The sequence below is a fragment of the Monopterus albus genome, unplaced genomic scaffold (assembly GCF_001952655.1).
Source record: "Monopterus albus unplaced genomic scaffold, M_albus_1.0 scaffold155.1, whole genome shotgun sequence".
Lineage (NCBI taxonomy): Eukaryota > Metazoa > Chordata > Actinopteri > Synbranchiformes > Synbranchidae > Monopterus > Monopterus albus.
In genome coordinates, this window is record NW_018128035.1 from 277697 (window position 1) to 288374 (window position 10678).

General features: G+C 44.0%; 1 protein-coding gene across 1 annotated transcript in view; it reads left to right on the top strand.

The window, feature by feature from the left end:
• Positions 1-10678, top strand: part of ccdc135 (coiled-coil domain containing 135) — a 13777-nt gene that overhangs the window by 1256 nt on the left and 1843 nt on the right. The window contains exons 3-15 of the mRNA XM_020615004.1: positions 1182-1350; positions 1435-1560; positions 1748-1936; positions 2090-2233; positions 4026-4244; positions 4382-4519; positions 5160-5229; positions 5559-5687; positions 5900-6028; positions 6637-6851; positions 7544-7891; positions 7975-8085; positions 9633-9743. Coding sequence (XP_020470660.1) covers positions 1182-1350; positions 1435-1560; positions 1748-1936; positions 2090-2233; positions 4026-4244; positions 4382-4519; positions 5160-5229; positions 5559-5687; positions 5900-6028; positions 6637-6851; positions 7544-7891; positions 7975-8085; positions 9633-9743 — 2098 coding nt within the window. The remainder of the gene's footprint in view (positions 1-1181; positions 1351-1434; positions 1561-1747; positions 1937-2089; positions 2234-4025; positions 4245-4381; positions 4520-5159; positions 5230-5558; positions 5688-5899; positions 6029-6636; positions 6852-7543; positions 7892-7974; positions 8086-9632; positions 9744-10678) is intronic.

A 10678-nucleotide genomic window follows, 5' to 3' on the forward strand; every position in this document is an offset into this window, starting at 1 on the left:
GGGGCGTCTGTGAGCACACACACACACACACACACACACACACACACACACACACACACACACACACACACACACACACTGAAGGAGGCCACATGCTGCTGGGGAGGAAAATGTTGGTAAATTGTAAATTAGGTTATAAATCATTCTTAAAATTAAAAATAGGTGCACTCATGTCTATAGATATTATTATATATGGATTGAACAACTGGTTTAATTGATTGTCCAAAAATTAATCTGCATCAGTTTTGATAATTAATTAACAATTTAGCAAATTTTTATAAGCAAAAACACTAAATTCAAAGGCTCCAGCCTGTCAAATGTGAAATCTTTGCTGTTGATCACTGTTCTTATAACAGTAAAGTGAATATCATTGGGGCTGGGACCTTTTGGTGAACAAAGCTCAGGTCAGCTTGAGCTCTGGGAGAGTGCGATGGGCATTTTTTTCACAGATTTCTGTCATTTTATAGACCGGACAATTACTCACTAATGAAAATAATTGTACACAATTGTGGTTAGCGCTGTCACCTCACAGCAAGACTGTTCCAGTGCCTTTCTGTGTGGAGTCTGCATGTTCTCCCTGTGTGGGTTCTCTCTGGGTACTCCAACTTCCTCCCACAGTCCAAAGACATGCAGCTTAGGTTGACTGGCGACTCTAAATTGGCTGTAGGAGTGAGTGTGGGTGTGTGTGGCTGTTTGTCTACAAGTCCGCCCTGTGACAGATTGGCATCCTGTCCAGGGCGGACCCCACCTCTCACCCAGTGTCAGCTGGGATTGGCTCCAGCCAGGAGCAAGTGGTATAGATCATGGATAGATGGATGAAAATAATTGTTTATTGCAGCCCTAAATAATGTTGCTCCAAATGAGTAATCTGTACCCTCAAAATATCATTTCGCCTTTAATTTGAAGGAACTACTTACTAATTAGATTTCCCCAAATCTTAACAAGCTACACCTGAGTTATATACAGAGGCTGGAGGCCCAGCTGACACTCGGCGCGAGGCGGGGGGCCCCCCCGGACGGGCGCCTATGACAGGAGTGACATGTAGACAAACAACCACACACAATATATACATGTATATATGTGTGGATGTATAAAATCACTGAAACTCTTCTTAACAATAAGATTAATCTAATTTCCTGTGTGTGTGATAATGCATGACCACAATGATTCATCTTCACCAGACTGAACATGGACGAGGCAGACGTCTGGTATCCTGAGTCGTACATGATGAACTCCGCTGATGAGACTCGACTGCTGGCCATCGCTGACAACTTCCAGCGTCAGTATTCATTCCTGTATCCAGACCGCAAGCCGCTGCTGTTCTGCCCTGTCAATGAATGTGGTGTGAAGGTAACATTAAAGCTTGTTTCTCTCTCCAGAAAAAGATTCCATGTATTTATGGCTAATACTTGTGTATATTTTTCTAATATTTAGAAATTTGTGTCAACAACTATTCGGCCCACATCGACAAGCTTCTCGGAACTTTTCAGCTGGGAGGGTTGTGCCTCCTTCGTGGCTGACTTCCTGTCTCTGGAGCCTCTGGAGCCGCCCACTAACCTGGTTAGAACAGCAACACCAAAGCAGAGATCATCATTTCTTCCAATTATTTCAATAGCAGTTGGAATGAGAAGCCACAGTTTTAGCATCCAAGGAATGCAGCCCAGCCCGTAATACTCGTATTCGCATACACAAATCCCATCATTTCAGTAAGTGAGTGATAGTGATGGTTCATGTATTGCTGTCCCAGCCCAGGTTCCTGTTCTCCTCCACCTCAGTGCTGCAGAGTCAGAGAGCCACATGTTTTGAATTTGCCACCCTGCTGTGCAGCCTGCTGCTCGGCGCCCACTACGACGCGTACTGTGTCAGCGGCTACGCAGTCAAAGAGATGTGTCTGCTCGACCAGAGCCTGCAGGAGTGCCCCCTGCTGGACACTGAGGTCACAGTAAATGCTGCTCTGTGTGTTACTGCATAGCCACTGTACACATGAAGTGCTCTGAACACATGGGTTCATTCATTATTGACTCACAAACATGAATGTGACTGGTTGTGTATGTGTGTGTGTGTGCACACTTTGTGTTTGTATGTGCAGAGTGTGATGTCAGAGCAGAAGGAACAGGAGAATAAATACTCAGTGAAACCCCAGAAGGAGCTGAAGAGTCACTCTGTGATGCAGGAGGAGAAGAAGAAACAGGATGCCGAAGTAGCATCACTGCAGAAACAGAAACTTCAGGAGGTAACAACAGTGTTTCACTGTAACAGCGACACAGTGCCACAGCTGCAGCTGTTGGAACAACACAGAAGGGTCTGACTGATGACAGTAACAAAAGGTAGCTCGTGAGAGGCTGGGGCTCAAACTCACAGTACCTTCATATGTAATAAAAACCAGTGTCTTAGCTACAGTGCCTTGCGAAAGTATTCGGCCCCCTTGAACTTTGCGACCTTTTGCCACATTTCAGGCTTCAAACATAAAGATATAAAACTGTAATTTTTTGTGAAGAATCAACAACAAGTGGGACACAATCATGAAGTGGAACGAAATTTATTGGATATTTCAAACGTTTTTAACAAATAAAAAACTGAAAAATTGGGCGTGCAAAATTATTCAGCCCCCTTAAGTTAATACTTTGTAGCGCCACCTTTTGCTGCGATTACAGCTGTAAGTCACTTGGGGTATGTCTCTATCAGTTTTGCACATCAAGAGACTGAAATTTTTGCCCATTCCGCCTTGCAAAACAGCTCGAGCTCAGTGAGGTTGGATAGAGAGCGTTTGTGAACAGCAGTTTTCAGTTCTTTCCACAGATTCACGATTGGATTCAGGTCTGGACTTTGACTTGGCCATTCTAACACCTGGATATGTTTATTTGTGAACCATTCCATTGTAGAATTTGCTTTATGTTTTGGATCATTGTCTTGTTGGAAGACAAATCTCCGTCCCAGTCTCAGGTCTTTTGCAGACTCCATCAGGTTTCCTTCCAGAATGGTCCTGTATTTGGCTCCATCCATCTTCCCATCAATTTTAACCATCTTCCCGGTCCCTGCTGAAGAAAAGCAGGCCCAAACCAGGATGCTGCCACCACCATGTTTGACAGTGGGGATGGTGTGTTCAGGGTGATCAGCTGTGTTTCTTTTACGCCAAACATAACGTTTTGCATTGTTGCCAAAAAGTTCGATTTTGGTTTCATCTGACCAGAGCACCTTCTTCCACATGTTTGGTGTGTCTCCCAGGTGGCTTGTGGCAAACTTTAAACGACACTTTTTATGGATATCTTTAAGAAATGGCTTTCTTCTTGCCACTCTTCCATAAAGGCCAGATTTGTGCAGTATACGACTGATTGTTGTCCTATGGACAGAGTCTCCCACCTCAGCTGTAGATCTCTGCAGTTCATCCAGAGTGATCATGGGCCTCTTGGCTGCATCTCTGATCAGTCTTCTCCTTGTATGAGCTGAAAGTTTAGAGGGACGGCCAGGTCTTGGTAGATTTGCAGTGGTCTGATACTCCTTCCATTTCAATATTATCGCTTGCACAGTGCTCCTTGGGATGTTTAAAGCTTGGGAAATCTTTTTGTATCCAAATCCGGCTTTAAACTTCTCCACAACAGTATCTCGGACCTGCCTGGTGTGTTCCTTGTTCTTCATGATGCTCTCTGCGCTTTAAACAGACCTCTGAGACTATCACAGTGCAGGTGCATTTATACGGAGACTTGATTACACACAGGTGGATTCTATTTATCATCATTAGTCATTTAGGTCAACATTGGATCATTCAGAGATCCTCACTGAACTTCTGGAGAGAGTTTGCTGCACTGAAAGTAAAGGGGCTGAATAATTTTGCACGCCCAATTATTCAGTTTTTTATTTGTTAAAAAAGTTTGAAATATCCAATAAATTTCATTCCACTTCATGATTGTGTCCCATGGCCACATGAGAGACAGCATGAGTAGCTTCTTATTTCACCTAGATATTAAAGCCTTCTCTACTCCTGTCCCTCCTTTCACCTTTGACCTCTTTGTCCCCATCCTGAACAGGACAGTAGGCAGCCTCCTGGTGACGCCCTGCGAGGGCTGCGGGTGCACTGCTGGGTGCTGGTGTTGTCAGGAAGTCGGTGCATTCAGGAGAACTTCTTCATTGACCCTCTGACCGGCAACAGCTACAGCACCACCAGCAACAACTTCCTGGGCATCGAGAGCGTGTGGAACAATCTGAACTACTATGTCAACATGCAGGACTGCAGGAACGGCTGTACTGTGAGTCCTCACAGCCCCAGATACAGCTTGTGTTAGAGGCAGGAGACGCCTTCTGAAAGTAAGGGTCATCAGGAATAAATAAATAGACTAGAAAATATATGCCTGTTTTCTGTGTGTGTGTGTGTGTGTGTGTGCAGGATATGGTGTTTGACCTAGAAGATTTAGAGATGTGGGAGCCAGTCTTGTACAGTGCCACCACCAGAAAGCAGCTGATTCTTGGTGTCTTGAAAAAGGAGCTTAAGATGATGAGCAAGATTAATGATGACAGTGACGAGGTGTGTATGTGTGCTTGTGTGTGCTTGCACATGTGTGTGTGAATAAACACTCATTGGCAAGTTTATTAAGGCAGGAACATCTAGTTGAGACTAAGCCAGTCTAACCCAACAGTGCTGCAGTGAACCCTCCCTCACAGAGGTGATGATGTTCAGTTGGCTCACCTGTGTGGTCAGTGTGCAGGCTGGAGTCTGTGCTGCTCTTCAGCTGTGCTCCATTACACTAGTCTGTACATTAGATCTGTTGCCAATAAAACAAATCAGAATAACCATTTTCCAGATTTTTTACTTAATCTCTCCTTGTAAAAATGTCTTTAACTGGCTCATTTAAAAATTGCAGATAAAGAAGCTGGATGTTAATGACCTGTACCTGTCTGTACTCCATCTTGTAGGATTACTTCAGCCTGTTTTTTTGGGATAGCTTAGTCATAATGCTAAGAATATTCCTGGTGACAGAGCATCAGCACAGTGCTGTTCAGCCCAGAAAACAAAGAACAAGAATGGAGGCTGATGAAAACACCAAATATATCCATTACAAAACATCAAATTAAGCCATTCTAGGGGTGAAGAACTAATTAAACATTGAAACATATTTTAACCATTTAACTGTGAACTCAACATTGTGTTGTTGTTTGTTTGGAAGGAGGATGAGGAGCCCTGTGCGGTTGAGATGCCGAGATCCTGGGTCAGTTACATCACTATCTCAAAAAAAGGTACAGTAACTGAGCAGCATGTATCTGATGGTACAGTGTGCTGATACAGTACGTTAGTTAGTGTTTATCTGTCCATATCCGTATAAATCAGCACCAGAGCACAAAAAACTGACAAAACACGAAAGCATCAAGACACAAACCGAAAACATCTTACATGTAATGCAATGCAGCATCTGAGCGCGTGTCAAATAAGTGCATGCAGCAGAGTAAAAATATATGAACACAGATCAGAACATTTTCAGCCCTACTGTAGTTTCCCTCTAACACCTTTTCACACCCAACACACCTTATACTGAAAATCCTCCACAAACTTTCTCTCCTTTATTCAGATCTGGAGAACCGCTGGCCAGGACAACAGAAGGTGACCCGCTACAGACAGGCAAAGCTGGAGAGGTTTGCAGCGTACCTAAGAGCAGACGGCGTGGTCGCACGACTGACTACCTACAAAGACCTGGACTGTGAGTGTTTAAGAGAAACTGTGACTGTGTTTTTTTCTCTCATTGTGTGGAGAAGAAATACAAGGAGGCAAGTGGCTGTTTGGATAGTTCTACCAAGCTCCCTACAGATCCAAAAAGTCTTAAATTGTTTTTAGTGTGGTCAAACATCTTTTAATTTAGGAGTATGTCATGTGAATTTCTTTGTATATAATGTGTGTGTGTGTGTGTTGAAGGCACTGATATCGCCATGATCAAAGAATGGTATCAGCACAGAAACGACTTCCTGAAGGAGAGGGAGGTCAACAAGGTCGACAACTTCACCACAGAGCGCTTCAGACATGGAAGACCTTTCAACCTTTTATGTAAATCTGCTTTCTGCTGCTGTCCAGTTCAAAGCTCACATCGCCACAGACACACTAACTCCTGGCTCAGATCTGTAGCCTGACTGTGTCCAGAAACATTAGGAAACACTGAAAATCAGAGCTGCTCATCCAGACCACATGAGCAGGAGGGCAGCGGTCACTTCATCACAGTCCCAGGAAAATGTGAATGTGGCCCAGGTCATTGTGTGTAGGATAAAGTCTCTATGCAGCTCTTCATCCATCCTCCTCACCTGGGAATATTTGGCAAACATGGCAGTGCCCCAGTTCCATACGTCTTACTTATAATCCTGTAGAGATTTTGTAGTTGCAGTTCATGGTGGAACAGTAAAAAATTTAATATACACAAAAAGTCAGTATTCATGCTAAAAAACTGCATGTGGGTGATCTTGGAAAACGAATGGTGTTAGTACAAGAAGCAAGTGTTGAGTCTTTAAAAAACATTTACTGGGCAGCGGTTTTCCAAGTTTGGAGTTTGTTGTCCACTGTGTATGAAATCATTTCCTGTGACCAGCTGACCTGTAAACAGCTGCTTTCTTTTTAAAACACTGTTTACGTTAGTTCTCTGAGTGATGGTCTGTTGTGCACAGTCCACAGGTTCACATCCTCAACCTCAAACACTGTGCATGAGATGGAGTTCAGCAGTGCTCATATGGACAATCTGATGCGGAGGGTGGAGTCGCCGGGTGAAATGATAGAGCTCTTTGAGGGCCGAAGCGACTTCCTTAACTACCGGCACTCCATCTTTGATCAACACAAGCCGCTTTCACGGTTAGATTATCTTCTAAACAACCACCACATACAGGTGAGACGTTTACACACCGGGGCAGTTTTAGCATCAAATGAACAGTGATGTTTTAAATGTTATAAACATAAGCTCAGGACAGTTAGTCATGTTGGGTTGGTGGCCGTGCACCACATAGTTGGCACGTTGATCATCCACTGAAGACACAAATCTTTAAAAATGCCTCACAAATATATAGTTTCCTAAAACAGCTCCTGTCTGTTCACAACAAGCAACAGTACAATGCTGAGAATGGAAAAGTTCTTTATGTGCAAATGTTGGAAGCGATTGTGACCGTTGTGAAGCCTGGAGCTCCTGAGCTGAGGAGGCCTCACTCAGCAGGTCAGCTGGGTCGCCTTCGGTTCTGAGTCATGTTTAAGCCTGTGGACCCAGAAAGGTTCCACCCATCGCTGCAGGTTGTCCACCGTGTATGAAAACCCACCCCTATGTTAAATAATCAAGAGCATCACAGTGTAAGGCTTTAAATGTCAACAGTGTGATGATGAAGTCTGTTGTAAACCTAGTGGATTCAGTTCAGTCCTGATTAGGAGCGAGGAGATCTGATGAGGATTGCTGCTGTTGTTTATGTCCGACCTGGCCGATTTTCTTTATCCTCTACTCAGGTGTGCCTTAAATCTGACCTCCACTGAATTTTTTTTTTAACCTAGACAGGAGACTTGTGTGCATGTGTATTTGTGTGTGCGTGCAAACAGAAAGTGGTGGAGCGTTTCCACAGGAACAAATCCAAACCAGCCAATGAAGACGTGGCAGAGCGAGTGTTCCTGCTGTCTCAGAGGCGGATCGAGGTGACCTATCACGTAGAGGAGCACGGCTTTATCCCTTCAAAAAGAAACTTCATCAAACCACAGGAGGTGACCTATCACGTAAAGGGGCACGGCTTTTTCCCTTCAAAAACAAACTTCATCAAACCACAGGAGCCAACGGTGCAGGCGAAGGCAAAGAAAAAAAAGGCAAAAAAAGACTTCACGCCTCACATGGTCTCCAGGTTCCAGGTACAGACGGCAAAAGACTTCACGCCTCACATGGTCTCCAGCTTCCAGGTACAGACAGTAGATTTCATAGCCTTTCAATTTAAAAGTCTCTGAGCAGCCTCTGGGATCATACACTCCACTAATGTGTTCAGGTGGATCCATCTGAGAAACCTCTTGGTACCCTGACTCTGCATTGGATGCTGGGGGCCCTGATGGAGGATGAGGAGAAGGTGGTTCTCCAAATCAAAGTGTCTAAGAAAGAGGTAACGTGTCCTCAGAGTCACCCGGAGTAACAGTTTAGCTGCTCTCATCTCATGTGCTCTGCCAAATTGCTCATGCTTCTAAAGATTCCTTGACCATGAAAACCTGCCCCTAGCACTTGGAATCACACTGATATCATTAAAAGTTTGAAACTTACTCAAGAAAAATGATATTTCAGTAATGGCAGTTTTCTTCAGGATCTAGCTCAGTAACTGTTGAAGATATGTCAAATCTGTCGACACCTACTGAGTCAGCAGAGTTTCAGCTAGAATCTGACCTTAGTTGCAAGTCTGTAGCTTCATGTCTCATGGCAGCCAGTTTTCCCTGAGCCCTATAAATGTGAACATTCTGGATCAGGACATCTGGAATATGACTTGGGTCCAGATCAGACTTTGGGGTGTGTTCGATCTTATGTGGACGTTAACGTGCAGTGTTTGTTGTGGAGTTAGAAGCAATAATATTGAAACTGGCCCTATCTCACAAGGCTAAAGGATGCTTTAAAAAATTCCCAGATCCAGATGATGATCTGGATCAGCACCAAAATCTAATGGACCGTTCAGTGGGCTGTACCCTACCTCTCCAGAACATTTCATCCAAATCCATTCATTACGTTTTGAGTTATACTGTGAACAATCCAACAAACAAATGCCAGTAACAACAGGACCTCCTTGGTGGAGGGAATAGACATTCTGTGCATAAATAAAAGTGAAATAGTTGGAAACTGGCTAAAATTAACACAAAAGGAGGTAAAAAGGGACCATTAGAGAAAACATGCACTAAGGAGAAGTTACACAATCAATCACAATCAATCACAATTACATGTCCAGACAACAGGGAAAGGAAGTGCCAGCTTTATTTGTTTTTAGTCTCTACTATAATAATAATCTGTGATAATTATCTTTTATTTTTAAGATTGTGATTAGGATTATTAGTGAGTCCATAATTTCACTAATGGCTGATGGATAAATATGGTCCCTGGAGTCCCAGTTTCAGAAAACAGTGGTTGAACCCAGCCCACAGAGGGTCAGAGTCTGGATGCCAGTAAAGTTAAAACCAGCTCTCTCTGATTGTTCCCTTTAAACACCAGTTTAGCTGAACGCACAGCAGAGTTATTAACCTGGATTTAAGTTGAGTTTGTCAAACATCCAAAACATAACGACTTGGCCCCCGGCCCTCTGTGTCCTTCCTCAGGAGATGTTGGCTCTGATGCAGTTTTCTAGTTTTCTGACTGAAAAGAGACTGAGGGAGAGATTTGGCCACTTTCATGTGGTTCAGGCATTTCACTACGGACAGAGGTCTCTTCTAAAATGACCTGGAAACACTAATGTGGATGCAAACGGTTGAAGTCGACATGTTCTAGTATCTTACTAGGTCTTTTATCCCGCCCTTCCAGCACTTTAAGTCAAACTTCTCCATGTTAGTTTCTAGTAAGGTCCCCTCCCCCTGCAGTTTCAGGAGACATGACCTTATTTTGTCAGTTACTACATATCGCTACTTTTACTTCCATTGGTGATTTGAACACTTCTTCCACCACTTTATGTGTGAGTAGGTGAGAGACATTGTGGCCTGCAGAGAGCAAGAGGAGGGAGATGTTCAGCTTCTCTTCTCCCCGTGGACGACAACAGGAGCTGTCAGGGTGCACAAACAGAGACAGGACATGGTGATGCACACACACTCACACACACTGAAACTATACATGTAATGTGCATGAAATCAGTGAGAAGTCTAGTTTGACACATTATGTCAAGTACAGTTAGCCTAACCACCCACCAACTTACCTTATCTTACCTATTTACCACCTACCTACTTATATCCTCAAATTTCCCTCTGGATCAATAAAGTATCTATCTACCTATCTATCGTACCCATGATGATTTCCTATAAAAAAAAATAAAAATAAAAATTCCCCACTCGCCCCCCACTTCGGGGCGGTCTTTCCTTCCTTCAAGCTTGGGTCCTCTACCAGAGGCCTGGGAGCTTGAGGGTCCTCCCCAGTATCTTAGCTGTTCCTAGGACTGCACTCTTCTGGACAGAGATCTCAGATGTTGTTCCTGGGATCTGTTGGAGCCACTCTCCCAGTTTCCTATTACCACAAGGGCCACTTGTGTCTTCACCTTCCACATTTTTTCTAGCTCTTCTTTCTGCCCTTGGTATTTCTCGAGCTTCTCGTGTCCCTTCTTCCTGATGTTGCTATCGCTTGGGATTGCTAAATCTAACCCTTACGCCTTCTTCTTCTGTTTGTCTGCCACTACTATGTCCGGTTGGTTGGCCATTACCAGTTTGTCAGTTTGTATCTGGAAGTCCCACAGGATCTTAGCTTGGTCATTCTCAACCACCTTTGGAGGTGTATCCCATTTTGACTTTGGGACTTCCAGCCTGTACTCAGCACAGATGTTTCTGTACACTATGCCAGCCACTTGGTTATGGCGTTCCATGTATGCCCTGCCTGCTAGCATCTTGCACCTCACTGTTATGTGTTGGATTGTCTCAGGGGCATATTTGCACAGCCTGCACCTGGGGTCCTGTCTGGTATGGTAGACCCCTGCCTCTATTGATCTTGTACTTAGAGCTTGTTCTTGTGCTGCCATGATTAGT